Below are 16,949 nucleotides of genomic sequence, written 5' to 3'. Positions count from 1 at the left end.
TGCAGGGCTGTTGCTCCGCGGAGCCTTAAGCAAAGCGAATGTCGTGGTTTGGTGTTTTTAAGGGTTGCTTGTAAGTGTTTTCTTGGTGTGGGATGGTTCAGCTTATCGGTGGAAATTGTGAAATAATCACGAAAAAGAGAATTAACGGCCTAAATGTCTTACACTTCAACGCTAAGCTAAACTTTACGTGATCCTCTTTATGAAACATAGAGTTTTAGGTGTTGGAATGGACCTTGCAGATCATCTGGTCCCAGCCTGCCATGGGTGGGCAGGGACACCTCCCACCAGCCCAGGCTGCTCCAGGCTTCATCCAGCCTGGCTTTGAACACAGCCTCTCATTCTCTGGGCAACCTGTGCCAGTGTCTCACCACCCTCACAGTGAAAAACTTTCTCCTAGTATGTAACCTAAATTTCCCCTTTCAGTTTGTCAGTCCCCTCAATCAATAATGAACTGAAGACTGATGTATGTATTTGCTTGCAGTGGCTCTCAGACAGGAAGAAAAGAGCTCTACAGAGGAAAGATGTGGGTGAGTTTTCCCCTTGCAGGGTCCTCAGCACTACTTGGCTACTACATATATACTACACACTACATCCAAGTCCAGAAGAGACATTTTACTGACTGATACAGGGAAGTTATCCATAGCTCATGTTTTAAAAACTACAAAATTAAAGCTATAAAAAATTACTTCAGCTTCATGCATAGGTTTATGTGAGCAGAATATTACTAATGGTATTGTAAATTTCAGATATTAAATATTGGGACCGTAGATTGTAGAGAAATATGGTGAATGAATTCCATGTGTAGCTTATGCTAAAGTCAGGCTGTAAGCTCCTCTGTGATGCTGTGCAGCACATCATCATTTTAGCCTAGACTTGTTATGCATAATAAAAATGTCTGCTTGGAATTATAGGAGGTGTTGTATAAGAAACTTAACCAAGAAAAAAAATGCATAGACTTAACAGGGGATGATATACATTGTACAAGATCTTGATAGTGTAAGGTGTGTGATGAATATTTGCAGCTACCTTATATAATAATGTGTTGCTCAGTACTTTGTTACATAGTTACTCAGAATAGTCATTTATTTTGCACAGAGCTAGCCTGCTTCTCAGGGTTAACAGACTGTCTTAATCTGCTTATGATGTGTTAGTTATACTTAAAAATATTTAAAATATATTCCCTATATTCAATTAACTCAACGTACATCCTTAAGGAACCATTACAGATTTTTGGACTGACACAATTGCACTAACTTTACACATTTTTTTTCTTTACAGATATCCGTAGAAGAATTGAACTTATTCAAGATTTCGAAATGCCCACGGTTAGCACAAAGATTAAGGTATCAAGAGATGGACAGTATATTATGGCAGTTGGTGAGTTAACAAAGTGTCTCCCTGTAGCAGAGGCCGAAAGTGCTGGAAAATCTTGAGTGCAGAATGACTTAGTACTTCAGGTAGCATTGATAAGAGTTTGTTTTCAAATGTAGCATTGAATATAGTGTTGGAGGTTTACTCTTAAGTTGTGATGAAATGACTGTCTTGGTAGTGGTGCTGTGGAGCACTTCTGTTTGGAATAGAGACATTCTTAGAATCATAGGATGGTTTGGGTTGCAAGGGACCTTTGAAGATCATCTAGGCCAACCCTGCTGCCACTGGGATTTATAATACGAATAAAACCCCAGTCTGATTATAACACTGTTGAAAACTAAATTCTGAATTATTTTTATTGTATCTCTGTAAATTTGCTTTAAATAACTTCTGAACATCATTGTTTGAGTATTGTTTTATAGGATGGAGGATAATGCTGCATTTTGTAACTGTCAAAGCAGGATCCAAACATGAATACATGTTGGTGTTATTGGCATAGGAGACTTGGTCTTTCAGACTTACTGGAAGGTATTACTGAGTTCTGCATGATGTATCTTGTGATCAGAAGAACCTGCATACAAGTAGGATGCTTTTAGGCACCAAAGGCAGAAACCAGGCTGCAGGGTTGTGTTCTGAGAGGCAGGTTTTTCCAGTCACAGAGGCTGTAGGAATATCAGAATACAGTTCAAACACAGTAAAACCTGTATATATAAGACATTACATTTTTTTAAAAATGCTTTAACATTATCTTGTCTAATTGTTTTTTAATTAATTGTCAAATTATTCTTTCAGGAACTTACAAGCCAAGGGTTCGCTGCTTTGATACCTATCAGCTATCCCAGAAATTTGAAAGATGCTTAGATTCTGAAGGTTAGTATAAGCTATGACTGTTAGTACAAGATGTCTTTCATACATAATTCAGATTGGACTTGAATAGAAATTTATGCCCCTGTGCTGAGGGGACAGAATGTACTTTAGGGGAACACAAGAATCTAGAGTAAAACATCATCTAGTCTTTGTATTTTTCTCTTTTCCTCCTCCTTAAAAGTTTTTTTCCTCACTTGGAGTAGTGTGAGGAATGTAAAATTTACCTTGAGCCAGAAAGTGTGGCTGAAGTCTGTGTTCTATTTGGTGAATGTGACACAGGTACAGTGGTGGCCAGTTCTCCCTTCCTTCCCCTTCTCTGAAGCAGTAAGGTATGCACTGTGGTTGCTCTGTTTTCTCTCTGGAGCCCAAGCTCAGTAGGTGAGTTATAGAATAAAAGGAATTCCCTGAGAGAGGATTGGTTTCTTAGTTTGTTTTTTTGTTTGTTTTCTCAGGAACAGGGTATTTAGGGATAGATGGTAGCATAGCCAAGGCCCTAATTACACCTTCTTTGCTACTAATTTGGAGGGAGAGCAACTGTGGTGAGGAAAGCAAGGAGCTATGTAGGCAGTGGGAAAGGGAGAATCAGCTGGCAGTTAGATGAGGGGAGGAGCTGCTGTGGCTGTGAGTTTTTAGGGTGCATAAATTTAGGGAATGATGTGGCTTTTTGTTTTGTTTGTTTTTGTTAGAAGACCAGGATGTTGGAAGACAGATGACAGAAAACTGAGATACAGGGGTGAGCAAAACAATGCCACCCCTGTCTTCTAACAGGCCTGTTCTGTATGAACACATTCATTACAGAGTAATGGAACTGCTTAACTCTGATGTGTGTGAATGTGATGTGAAAAATAAAAACTGAGAGCTGCTGAGGTAGCTCAGGAGAAGGGGAGTTGGGCATGGGGATGTTGCTTTACCCTGTGCCTCAGGACTACAAGGAGTCATGGAGGGTGAAGGAACAGTGCTACCACACAGTAACATGGGAGGTGGTAGGACAGAGATTCAAGGGGGGCTGAGAAGAGGGAGGTATGGCAAGAGAGTAGGAGTCATTGCAGTCATAAATGCTTGCTGGTAATTAGAGCTTAAAGTAAATGTTTTTGAACTGGCACCTTACTAGACTGCAAAAGTATGTTTAATTTAAAGTGCGGCATAGAGTCACTTCAGGTAACTTTAAATTAGTTCTCTTATTTAAATAGAACCAATTTAGGTGAAAGAGCTACTCCCTAATATTCCCAACCCAGTTCAGTTAACACTAGGCAAAGTTCAATACGCTAGAGTGTTCAGCATGAATAGTAGTTTTCACATTTGTGATTTTTTTGAGCCTTAAAACTTCTCCTGTGCAAGTGCTGACCCCTCAGAAGGACTGCATGTGCAAGTTTGTGTGCATATATCTGAACTCATGTAATTCTTAATAATCTGTGATGGATTACCAAAGCTCCATGGACCACACACTCACTGAAACCCATTTGATTAGACCTTCCCTGTGCCAATAAATACCTGGTCGAGCATTGTGTTGAGGAATGTGTCAAGTACACAAGAATGATAAAAAGATGGCAAGATGCTTCATATGTTTCTAGAGTTTTGGAAAAGTACTTACTCTTCTGCAAATGAAGTTATATAATTAAAGATTTTATCACAGTGCCTGCATTATGCATTGACACCTGTGGGGAATACTTACATGACTGAAGGTTAGCATGAGTATAAATGTTTTCAGGATTTATGCCAATGTTTGCAAATAAGTTTGCTTACTTAGTTGACTTAAAATTCTCTTGCTCTCTCCTCTAGTGGTTACGTTTGAGATTTTATCAGATGATTACTCTAAGGTATGTTTAATGTTTTCAATGTATAAATGAAAAAATTGCTTAGTATGTATATTAAAATGAATTTTCATATATAGTAAAGGCAGTCAATCACAGCTTTTGGAACAGAAAAGTTTTTTTAAAAAAAGCAAACAGGGTAGACATTTTTTGTACCTTCAAAATGTTTATTTTCTTTGACTTTTTGTGTTATAATTTGCCTTACCACTTTTCAAGTCTTTTGCCTGTGGCAGAGGAAAAACTGCAAATAATGATCTATCGTACAAAGAAAATAATGTGAAAAATGGAATTAGCTATTCTTGCTAGGATAGCATTTAGTCACAGTGCCTTGTGACAAGTGACACACGTCCACATAATTTTTGAGAGGTGGAATAGCTATAAGTAAGTTAATAACCTGATTTGTCAGTGTTCTTGTAGACATGATGATTATAAGCATTAGAATAAGGCAAAAATTGTGGAGAGAAGTAATGTCTTTTATTCACTTATTTTTTAATTTTTAAACAAAGTGCTGTACGTGGTGGAAACAGTTGATTTCTTAGGACCATCAGCCCTTTTTCAAGCCCAATATAGTTACCGCTTCTAATTCTGTTTCACACTTGGCTGTTTAATTCAGCTGCAGTTGGTGTAATAAAAGATGATAGCTTTTTCTGTAAATTTTGGTTTGCTGATTCATCAAGGTGTTATGTTCCAAATTAAATACGAAGTTTAAGCATATATATTTTCATTAGGACCATTGTTTGATTTGTTGCATTTATGGTTTCTTCGTTTTAGTTAAGTGTTTATTTTAATGTCTTTTTTATGTGATGAGATCTTACCATTTCTGGTAGAGGTTTGTTTTAATAAATAGTTCTGTTTGATCAGAGACATGACCTAGCTTATCAAGATTTTTTTCCTGTGAGATTTCCAAGGAAGTGGGTGAATTCAAGTAGCAGAAGGTGACAACTGGCACCGTACAGTAGCCTCCAGCTTGTGTGTCTGTGGGAAAATGTTTCTGGTTGTACAGGCCAAAGGGTTATTTGGGACACTGAGGAGCATGCGTTTGCAAATATGTTTCTGACTGGTTATGAACAGAAAGGCTTGTGTATATTTTCAGCTGAAATTAGTACTGTCTTTCAGAGTGAAGCCCTACTTTCTCAATACAACCTTGTTTTCAGGTTTATTTTCCTATATCTTGACAAATCTTTAAAAACAAAGCTGATTTCAAGGAGCTGTCATAACATCGTGGATGTGTTAGAAAGAGGGAGAAATTATACTTGAAATTCTTGAAATAATAAGAATACTGATTGGAATGTGACCTTCAGACTTCATTTAATGCTTGAACAGTACTGTCAAAGTCTGCAAGCATTGTGTTTCCTCAGATTTACTGGTTGAATTCTTGCAGTGCTGCACTACCTTGTCATAAAGAATTTTTAGTTCCTATCCAACCTGCCCAAGAAAATCTTGAATTTTTACTTTGCCATTGCAGTGAGGGTTTTTATATGCTTTGTGTTCTATCCCTTGCCTGTCTTGGTAGCCCTCTTGATTCTCTCAGCACCCCTCTTGAATTGGGGCACCCAACTCTAGACATGCTGCCTTGTGCTTTTGTAGCGCAAGGAAAATAGCTTCTCTCCAGTCTACTCCTGCTATCCCTGTAAGGTTCCTTTGAGGCTTATTTGCATTTTCACAGTGAGATCACCTGTTGGCTTTCATTCCTGTTGGTATCCATAAGGCCAGTTACACTTCTGTGTTCTCCTAAGTTTTAGACTTGGACAGACATTTAGACTTGGGAGAGAGTGATATCTTGTTTTACAGCCTTTTGCAAGAAGACAGGTATTTCCTGTTAGTATTTTTGTCACACACTAGTGTCTGTGCTTTTGATACCCTGAGGTTGTAGCTTTCTGGTAGTGACCAAACTTAATTTAGTAAGAAGGGAAGGCAAGCATGATTTACAGTGAGTTATGTCCACTGCTAATGAAAGAGGACACAAATATCTTCAAGTCCAATATTGTGAAAATTTATCTTAAAATAGAAAATTATAAGAGGTAAGACAATTATTAGCATACTATTTGGTTGCTTCTGGCAACTATCAAAAACTTCCTAAAATCTTTTTGGACATAGAGTGGGTGAGGAGAAAATTCACTTTTCTCATTGAAAGCAAACGGCATCTTCTTTCTTCCTTGTATCGGCTTTTGGATGGCTTACTGGTAATGAACTAAGAGTATGTGATACTGGTATTTTTAAATTAAATATGGTTTAGTTCTGCATGAAAACGCAGACATTTCTTCTTTTGCAAAGATGAAAGAGAAAAGATTTTGTCTGGACATTGTTTCAATGATGAGTTAAGAATTGTTGTAAACCTCCAGTTAAAAGCATAAGGGCATTAGGCACATAAACAATCGATTGGGATGTATATGAACTATGTAATTGTATCACATCAGCTGTGCAGATGCATCTGTAATGAATAAAAGTTATAAAACACTAAGGTTTCTGATACTAGAAAAAGAACACCAGTAAGGAGGGACTTAATGATAAACAGGCATGAAGTGCTAGTATGTCTTGTAAGGGAAGAATATACAGATATATAAGTAAAGATGGCAGATTCAAAGTAACTTTTGTACCTTAGCTTTTCCTGAGCTTTTCATCCTTATTTGCATTACTAACAATGTAGTTCAACAGTAGAAAATTTTAAATCTTCGTTATCTGCTGTTTTTAGAAGATGAATGTACTACACATGCAAAACTAAACTAGCCCTTTACTAATCTAAGCTAAATCAGGATGAGGCACAGAGTCAAAAGTTAACCTGTGATTATCCATATAATTTGTGGCATGAGTTTGGGCCAGACCACCTGTTCCTCCATTGCAGAGTGGCTGGGCATGATTTGAGGTACAGCATGAGTGTAATGGGTAGTGTGGATGATACTGACTCTGGAGCGAGAAGTGTTCCTTCACATGGACATGAGCCATGTTGATGTGCTGTCAGGACTCTTAAGGGCAGGTTCTGGCCTATTTTATTTACTTCGTATAGATCGAGGTCTCCAGAAATGGCTCCCTGTGAGTTTTTCCAGGACTGAGATGTGTGTCTAAGTTTCAGAAAGAAACAATGTTCTTAGTCAGTTTGCAAACAATAACAAAAATGTGGAGAGATGTTGGTGCCATTTAGTGCAATGCTGCTGTGCATCAGGATGTTTATGTGCTTACTACCTGAGAACAGACGTGTCTGTGTGGCATTGTACCTGGAAGAAATTACTGACTGGTGTCTGAAAAAAGCACAGTTTTGGTGCAGCACAACTGTACTGCTTCTGACTGCAGGGTGTCACATACACTCTTGTGAGTATTGTTTAAATGTGTGTCAACAAGGCTGTTTGCTGTGGCTAGTGAGAATGATGAAGCTGTAAGTGATTCTATGATTTTAATATAAATGGTTTAAATGAGTTGTGATAAACTTGTGTGAGCTTCAAAATAAAAATGACTGAATTTAGTTTGTGCTGTAAGGTGAGTTGAGGAGATTGATGTCTGCTTCTGTATGTTTCAGTGCTTTCTGTTTTATTTTCAGATTGTCTTCTTGCAGTATGGCAGATTTGTGGAGTTTCATTCACAACATGGCCATTACTACAGGACAAGAATACCAAAATTTGGTAGAGATTTCTCTTATCACTATCCATCGTGTGACCTGTATTTTGTAGGAGCAAGGTATTAAGTGCATTATTTTGTTTTACTTTTGCTAGCAATGTTTTCCAAGAATAAAATGGACGTTAAAATACCAGAAAAACTTTTAAAAATGGAAGAAGTGTCAATTCCTTCCAAATTAATAATGGAGACTGTTTGTGAAGAGTGGAAAACGTGGGAAGACTAAGATTAATTCGGTTTCCTGTGTTGTTCTAAGGCTTTTGTTGTTTGATTCTTAAGCCAGGTGAATATCTGCAAATTTGTATTAAAAATTGCAAGTCAGTGTACTGTTTTAAAGAGTAAGTAATGAAAATTAAACAAATTTTTCTGTCCTGGTTGGTATTTTTTTGCTGTAAAGTGTGAGTTAAATCACATAATTGAGTTTGTGAAAAGGCATGGTAAAAATAAAATGAGATCTTTAGGGTTTCAAACAAAATAAGTAGAAATTCAAAATGTGACTTAAATAATAAGAAATTTAAAGATCTTGAGAAAGGATTTAATATATCTTTTCCCTGGAAAAATAGTAATTGGTAGGATATTGCAATACAATGTACTTGGTGAACATGCCCATTTTTTCTCTGTAATTTTAACACTGAAGTATGGATTTGCCTTGTTTTAGATGGTGAATTCTGGAAATTGTATATTTGGCAAAATTAAGCTGTGAATAAGAATCTTTATAATGCCTCCAAACTTACAGCAGTGTCTTTCAGTACTTGTAACAGACAGGAATAATTCTGGATTTTTCTTTTGTAGTTCTGAAGTATACAGGCTAAATCTGGAACAAGGAAGATTTCTGAACTCCCTGCAAACTGATGCTTCGTAAGTTATCCGTAGTGCATAGGTGCCTGTGTTTTCTCTCCACCAGGTGGAAGCAAACTGCTAGCATGCTCCCATTGCTGCTGTCTGAATTCTGCCCAAATGCATTGCAGAGTTGAAAAGGAACATATGCCGAGTCTGAGTCTCATTTCGCTTTATGTTCTGTAATTTTTTTGTTCTAGTTTTTATGTTTAATTGAGTTTTCTTTTGTGGATATTTTAAAATTGCTTAATATGGACATATAATAAGTATTATATAACTTGATCTTAAGAGCATTTCATTAAAACTTTGCCATTATTGCTCAATTTAGCCATCATATAGAGATCTACCCACAGGGTATGTACTTTCCCAGACATGTCTTTGTCCTTCCTGCTCTTGGAGTAGCCCAAAGAGAATTTTTATTTCTCCAGCATGTGTCTAATTCTTATGAAAACCCTACAAGAGCAGAACTGAGCTGCTTTCATGTGGGGAGAGGCAGCTGAGAAGAACAGACTTAACTAGATAAAATGGTTAGTTGGTGGGCAACAGCTGATGTTCAGTGGGTAGGATAGCTTAATGGGCAAAGCAGTATTTGGGAAGGCATAATAAGAAACAGCACCAGAAAAAAAGGGAAAATCTGGAGTGGTATAGATAAGAGTATAGTGTAAAATCTGGATTAGAGAGATGAGACTTGAACTTGTGAGAAGGTTTTCAGGTGGGGGAGGTGGAAGAGTTACAGAATTAGAGGTGGAGAGCTTTGAATGGAAGAAGTTGGAAAGGGCTGGGATAAGCAGTGTAGAGAGAAGTATTTGTTCGTTGGAAGGATTGTTGAAACACAGGGCTCTTGGGTGCTTTGTTGTGAAACAGGATACTTGGATGAGAAAAAGGAGAACACTGTTCATCAGACAGAATGTATTGGAGATGTAAGCTTTAGAGCATAAGTAATCAGAAAGATCTACTGACATAATTAAAATCATGGAATTATATAGGTTGGAAAAGTCCTCTAAACCAACACTGCCTAGTTCACCACTAAACCATGTCCCTAAGTGCCACATTTGCATGTCTTCTAAATACCTCCAGGGATGCTGGCTCAACCAGTTCCCTGGGCAACCTGTTCCAATGCTTGGGAACGCCTTCAGTGAAGACATTTTTCCTAATATCCACGCTAAACTTCTCCTGGCACAGCTTGAGGCCCTTTCTTCTTGTCCTATTGAGTTGTTTAAGAATATAGTGTAACAGAGCAGAATGACAAGGCTTGGGGGTAGGTGGTGGACAGAGAAATACAGTATCATTCAGGCTGGAGAGAACCTTAGAGCCCAGTCTCCTGCTCAGGGCATGGTCGCACTGGATTCAGGTAAGTTTTCTCAGGGGGTCTTGAAAACTCCAAGGATGGAAATTTACCAGCCTCTGTGGTCAACCTGTTCCAGTTGGAACCTTACCTTTTTCAAGTAATCAACACTGTCTCTGGCTCTGAATTCTTAGCAAGTTCCCCTTGAGTATGGGAAACTGCTTTTAGGTGTTATCCATCCCTCCCTCCAACTTTTGCTTTTCCAGGCTGAGCAGTAGTGTATGTGGTTACAGAAATCTTTTTAGCTGTTCATGTGTTGAATTAATCTGAGGTCACTAAAGTTGCTTTTTTTTTTTTCTTTTAGAGAGAGTAATGTCTGTGACATAAATCCTGTGCACTTCTTGTTTGCTATGGGGACAGCTGAGGTAAATGTTTGCATTCCTTTTATGAAAAGGGCAGTAGTGTTTCTTTCATTTTTATAGTAGTTTGCATGAGGATAAGAAATCATCGACCTAAGTGATTTGATTGCATTTGCTGTGTTAGGTAAAGATATGTTGAACAAGATGACTTTTTATAGCATAGTGCAGATAAAATACCTGAGTTACTTGGTTGCTGAGATGCTTGAGATTTTGCAGATGAGAGAGAAAACAATGTTCTCTTCTTTTACAGTGTGTCCATCTGTAGAAATTAGTGAGCATGTGTACCCTATTAGTCTTACAAAAATTAGTGTTAGTGATTTTGATTCAGATCACATTTTTAAAAATATAAATTAAATGTGTACAGCTTGTATGTCATTATTAGAACAACTCATGTCAACTCAGGAAATTTTGTTAATTTTTCATAATTTTACTTACATATTTCCAGAATACTAGATATGTGTTGCATAAGCTTGAAACATATTTTCTAAATTGTTTAGGGTAAAGTGGAATGCTGGGATCCTAGAACCAGAAATCGAGTTGGGCTGTTGGACTGTGCTTTAAGCAGTGTGACAGCAGACACAGAGTGAGTAAAGGTCACCTTTTCAAAGTGTGCTCTTCTGGGTTTTTCACAAGTTTTCCTTTTAAATCCCACTTTGAATTAAAATGACCTGCCCATGTTCTTCTTATTGCTGGAGTAAATAAAGGGTTTTCTTAGTCATAAAGGAGATCTCTTAGTGATTGATCTGGGTAGTAGTGAGTATTTTTCTATACAAACACAAGTTGTAAATATAAACAATGCAGCTTTTTGAAGGAGTATTTCTGAGTGATATCTGTAAATTATTTTCTAATAATTTTGTAGAATTATTTTTAGTATAAAAAATTTTATTTACAGCCTTTATTTCAAAAATGCCTAACTATAAGCATTGTGCTTTGCAGGATAGAGGGTTTGCCATCCATTTCAGCACTGAAGTTTGATGGAGCTTTGAGTATGGCTGTTGGAACATCTACTGGGCAGGTAGATTTAACTTCATCTAGCACAGTTCTTAGGAGATCCTATTCTTGAAATTCCCAGTTCAGGTCTGTTAGACAATTAGTGCAGTTACTGTAATCTATTGCTGCAAGTATTTATAGGACTATAAATTACAAGTATAGAATAGTAATAGTCATGCTTAAAAACTGCAGTTTAATTTTTTCAAATGGTCTTGTTCTTCAGAATACTGTAGGGACCACTTAAAATCATAACCTACAGACAATATAACTTCAAATTTGCAGTTTTCTTGTGACAAGTCAAGTACTTGCTGCTTTTTGAGACTCAGTACCATCTCAGTGTAACATATATGCTCTCCCTTATCTTGATGGTGGCTAAAGAAGAAGTGATCGTCTTTCAGCTATTGTTTTTACTGTCTTTATATGAAGAATCATTTAAATTCATTTATTCATGGTTGCTGTCATGTTTGTAAGGTGAAGTCTGGGAATTGTTTCCTGCCTTCATCAGTATTTTAATGGGTTTAGAAAACTGTAGCTTGTTCAAGAGAAGATATGTACGTAAGAATTATATTTGCGGTGTCAGTTATAGAAGTTTTATTGGAGATTGTATTTTTTTATTAAACCCACTGACAATATTATTTTTCCCCAAAATTATTGATATTCTCACTTTACATGTGAAAGATTTAAGGTCTTTCTCATGTTCCATAGGAAACCTTGGTAGGTAAAAATACAGGTTTCTGGAAGACAGGGCCTGTATTCTCTCTTTCCTTGACATAAAAAATTGCATTCTGTGGTGTTTTGCTGAGGAAGAGTGATACTGACGGAATGTGGAAAGGAGTATGAAAATTTAAGTTCTGTAAGAACACCACAAGAATCTTAAAGTGAAATATTTGTAATTAAGAAATACTAAGAGTTTTGAAAATGTGTTTTTTTTCCAATGGAAATTAAAAAGTCTTCAGAAAGATGATGTGGGGTTAAATTTGCTGTTAATTTTTCTAGATTGAAGCATGCTGAGGTTAAAATATATTGCCAGAATAAACTGGGCTCGCTTAATAAGCTGTTTTCAGAATTTAAAATTACATCTTTTGTGTAAATTCCTTCCATAAAAAAAAAATCTCAAGTTTGGTTAAATATTTAGTGGAGATCTGGTGGGAGTGACTTCCTCGTGATCCTACAATATTATAGGTTTAATCTGTCTCTTACTCTTTTAAGGTTTTATTATATGATCTCCGGTCTAGTAATCCACTAATAGTCAAAGATCACCACTATGGCCTCCCTATTAAGTCAATTCAGTTTCAGCATCAGCTGGATTTAATTATCTCTGCGGATTCTCGAATCATAAAAATGTGGAACAAAGATACAGTAAGTGGTTTTATGATGCTGCATTCACATTTTTTTATTTCACTTTATTTGGCGGTTTGGTTTTGTTTATTTGTTTGTTGTGTGGAGTTTGGTTTTTTGTCCAGCTTGAATATTAATGCTGAAATTCAGTATAGGAAGTTGAGTTTTTAATGTGTCCTAATTTACATAGCATTTTGTCCTGTCTGACTAAATAAACCAACATCTGGGAAGTTATTCAACAGCCTGTCAGGTATAAAGATATAGTCTTAGGGGTTTTTTGACTGTTTGTACATGTCTGGCCAAGATGCTTCTTTCACTAGAAGGGCTTAAACATAAAAAGTAGAATCTTAGCCATTGCCTTGGTTTGTATATTTCTCACAGTGTGCTTGAGCACATCCAGTTACCCTTTTTCATCAGAGAAAACATCTTCATCCCAATTCCCTGCTCAGAGGAGGGTTAGGTTCAAAGGTGGATCAGTCAGTTAATGACCTGTTAAAATCTGGTGCTGCTTATTTTCACAGAAACCTATTTGGAGACTGAAGCAGATACTATGCCTAGATCCAAATAACAATGTGTCTTAATGCTGTAGCAGTGGATTATGTTGCAGTAGACATCGTATCCCTGCTTTTGTACCTCTGTCAATGGTGCTTGCACAAAGTATGTTACCCCATAGATTCATAGTAATACTGTTGTAACTTGGTTCGGTTTGAGAGACTATCTGTGGTCACTGTATTCCTTCTAAAAAGCATGCCCCATCCATGCTTTTTCTGACTTTGTAGTGAAACATATCAAGAGCAGTTGTAGTAGAGGCTTTTTTTCTGATTATTTCAAGCAGTCATTTCAGTATTGTTGTGCTGCTTCATGAACTTTCAACAGCCTTATATTTGTTCAGTTTTTTGTAAGTGCCTCTGCAGTTAATTTTTATTGTTTGAAAGAGCAAATAAATTATTGGTTATTATTTAAAACATCTGCAGTGGCCTCTCTCCATTTTTCTAGTTATATATTTCCCTCGTTGAGAATGAAACACTGTAAGGTTTGTCAGGTGGCCTCTGGTGGGAAAAGGGAGGGTGTCTTACTGCTGGAAGGCAAAGATAGCTTTGGACTCTTTCCTAGAGTATATTCCAGCTGGCTCCACCTCTCCCAGATGTTGGTTCCTGACTATCTCTGGCTGAGAACCAACTGCAGAGGCAGACTGCAGGGTGGAGAGCATATGGCTTTGATACCAGAATAGCCCCATGCTGAGACGTGCCTTGGGGTGGGGAGCACGAGGCTTTTGTCTGCTAAGGCCAGGGTGGAGGAGGACTCTTCTTAATCATCAGGGAGAGACCAGAGGTGGGTGGGGTAACAGCATGTATCTGGAATGGAAAGGAAGGGCCCAGAAAGGTAGGTGGGATTGCTGCAGGGAAAGAAAAAAGACAAACAGGATCAAAATTTGCTGTTTCTGTCCCTCATTTAGAACTGTGTAGGCATGTACTCTCATGCTTAAGATTATGTGGCCCAGTTCTTAGAGACTCTTCCTGTACTGGCTGTCTTATGTGTTGGCTTATAAGAGCACCTGTATTTTGTCTGGGTTTTTCAGACTCTGTTCCAATTCTTATTATTTTGGGACTGTTGTTTCCTGCTTTTACCTCTTAAATAACCTTTATAACCACTTCTGATCTAAGCTAGATACCACTGAATGCTTTTACTTCTTTTATTTTATATTAAGACCTCTTTAATGCTGCGTTTATAAGTCATAAATAAAGTGCTGAGCTATATTTCATTTCATGTGCATGTTAGCAGGGTGGAAGAACCGAACTCCAGATTCAAATTCCACTCCCAATCCATTGTTTCAGCTAATGATGTTTACCAAAGTAACATGATTTAAAACTGCCACATTCAGAGTTGAATGAAGTCAGGGTTACACTGACAATGTGCCAGGAACTTAGGAACTTCAGTCCCCCTTTTCAATAAAGTAAATCTGACACATATATTTTTAACACAGAAGTGTGACTGAGAAATGAGGTGCCACTGTACATTGCTGTGCCTACAGTAGCCAATAGGCTTGTAAAAGATCAAAGCAGAGATAAAATACAATATTTAGTTCCTTGTGTTATGTTCAGATATTTAATAACATTTTATTCTTCTGTAAAATCTGTTCCGTCATATTTCTTAGCTTTATAATGGCTATTCTTAGTGTTTAGATTTACTGATTTTTAATTACCTTGTTTGGAGTTCTTTAATTTATTTTCTTCCTATACTTTCAGGGGAAGATATTTACTTCAATGGAGCCAGAACATGATATCAATGACGTCTGCCTGTATCCAAATTCAGGTACATTAAATATATTAATGTCTTGTGAAATTCAAAAGGAAAAGCCTGTATTAACCCAAGCTGTGGGTTCTTCTTTTTAGGTAATACGATTTAGGTCTACTTTGCTCCTCATGATAGAGCTAGGAATAAAGGGTTCCATGTCAGTTAGTGTCCTTGTTTCTTCTGCATCTGTATTGCATTGGATCCTCTCTGCAGTTAGAAGCTGCTGTGCTGTTAATTGAGTGATTGACCTCTTTTGCTCCTTCAGATATCTCAAGTGATTCATTTCATAAGAATAGGAATTTTAGCCTGTTGTCTCGGCTAAGTCCCAGATGAGTTAGAGCTTGCTTTCTAGAGCTAGGAAAAATCTCTTTACAGTAAGTTTACAGATTTTTTCCAAGTGTTTAGAATGATTTGATGTTTCCTTGATTTAGATACAGCACTTACTCCACCCTCTCTTAGAATTAATACTTTGGTTTTGAGTGTAGATTCCTAAGTACACAGATTTGCTTGCTTTTTTGTCTGTTTCCGGATTCATTACATCTCATAATGTTATGTTTAGAGATCAAAACTGAGAGTCACTTTTAAGCAAGGTTTCTAGGTCCTATTTTATTTTACAAAACAATGATTGTATGTGCACATATGCTTTGGTTATACCTTAGAGTGCAACTGGCCTTAACTTTCCTGTTTAATCTGAGTTGCTTTAGTTCTTAACTACTGTGTGCCACCTACTTCCTTTTTAGAAAGCAGTACTGAAAAAGATGAAATAAGTTAGGGCCACTGGGATGGCATAGAACAAAATTATTGAAACAGAGAATGCCTGTCTTGCAAATTCTGCTATTATCCTAATTTTAGAGAGAGGTAGCAGTGAAGACAGGGCGACTTGGACTATGAGTCGTACTAGCAGCTCAAATTCAAGATTGTAGATAAATGCGTTTGAGATTTCTAAAAAGTTAATCTTTGTCTTTTCTGCCATCTTTAGTTGGGAATGTGTTGTTTGTTTTGGGGGAGGGTTGTGTTTGGTTTGTTGTTTAGTTTTTTTTAAGATGGACACTTAAATACTGACCCCTGATAAGCTGGTGGGCATTTTTGACCTCATGAAGCAAGGTACATCTCATGTTCCCTGGTTGTATGTATGAGTTGATGTGGGTGTATTTGAGAATATCTGCGTGGTAACAGGGTGGACTGTGCAACATGGAGGTAGACAAATGTGGTCTTCTCTCATCCATAGTGGCTACAGAGCGAGGTCATTTGGAGTGAATTATCTTCAGCGTTTCATCCATTTCACCTTTGATGAGCTTATTGTTTTGATCCAAAAGATAACCCAAGAGCAAATTAGCATCCATGCAGCATTGATGATGAAGAGTTCATCACAGGGAGTGAAACAAAAATAAATTATTTTACCGTGTAGAGTCTCAGTGTAGTTTAGGTTGGAAGGTACCCCAGGGAGTTGGATATTTCTTACTCACAGTGAGGCCAACTTGAAGTGAGATCCAGCTTCAAAGTCAGATCAGGTTGCTTGGGTCATAACCAGTCACGTTTGAATATGTCAAGGATGGGCATTACTCAACCATGGACGCTCTATAGCCTCTGTGGTATGTGGACATGCCTCATGTGCTTTTGCAGAAATTATTTTCACGAGACTCTGCAGGAACAGTCTTGTAGCACAAAGAATGTTGCCATTGGACATTGCTTTTCATGTGTCTGTGATCTAGATCTAGATTGTACATTCCAGTCCTGTGTCCCACATCTCTTTAAGTCAGTTCTGCTTTTCTTATAGTTCTTTCTTTGGCCATGTCTGTAGGGGGACAGGTTGATATCTTTTGATAAGAAGTGTTGTGGGATGAAAAGTAAGTTGTATTTTAGAGTCATGTGGAGGCAGAGAAGAAAAAACTAGAACACGCTGCAGTGGAAATGGAGAGATTTAAGCTAAGAGGTGGTGCGTTGCATGTTTGTCATAAATACTGTTGGACCAGAATTTAAGATGCCTGAACATCCAAAAATAAGGAAATACTTTCAGTAAGATGAGCTTGTAGTTGTGTGAAGTTGGAAATACAACATCATTTAAGTACCAGTATGGCTTTGGCTCAGTGTTCCTATTGATGCCCCAGTATTCTCAGAGCACTGCTGGAT

At 37.4% G+C, this 16,949-nt stretch overlaps 1 protein-coding gene across 1 annotated transcript in view; it reads left to right on the top strand.

Annotated features, from left to right (window-relative positions):
- Positions 1-423: 423 nt before the first annotated feature.
- Positions 424-16,949, top strand: part of NOL10 (nucleolar protein 10) — a gene marked incomplete at its 5' end in the record, with an annotated part of 47,737 nt that continues 31,211 nt past the window's right edge. The window contains 11 exons of the mRNA XM_009069711.1: positions 424-527; positions 1,279-1,377; positions 2,164-2,241; positions 4,018-4,055; positions 7,582-7,718; positions 8,448-8,513; positions 10,142-10,202; positions 10,694-10,779; positions 11,133-11,211; positions 12,396-12,545; positions 14,771-14,837. Of these exons, the coding sequence (XP_009067959.1) occupies positions 424-527; positions 1,279-1,377; positions 2,164-2,241; positions 4,018-4,055; positions 7,582-7,718; positions 8,448-8,513; positions 10,142-10,202; positions 10,694-10,779; positions 11,133-11,211; positions 12,396-12,545; positions 14,771-14,837 (965 nt within the window). The remainder of the gene's footprint in view (positions 528-1,278; positions 1,378-2,163; positions 2,242-4,017; positions 4,056-7,581; positions 7,719-8,447; positions 8,514-10,141; positions 10,203-10,693; positions 10,780-11,132; positions 11,212-12,395; positions 12,546-14,770; positions 14,838-16,949) is intronic.

The sequence above is a fragment of the Acanthisitta chloris genome, unplaced genomic scaffold (genome assembly GCF_000695815.1).
Source record: "Acanthisitta chloris isolate BGI_N310 unplaced genomic scaffold, ASM69581v1 scaffold20492, whole genome shotgun sequence".
Classification (NCBI taxonomy): domain Eukaryota; kingdom Metazoa; phylum Chordata; class Aves; order Passeriformes; family Acanthisittidae; genus Acanthisitta; species Acanthisitta chloris.
The sequence above is the reverse complement of the archived record's forward strand: the minus strand, read 5'-3'. Positions and strand labels throughout refer to the sequence as shown.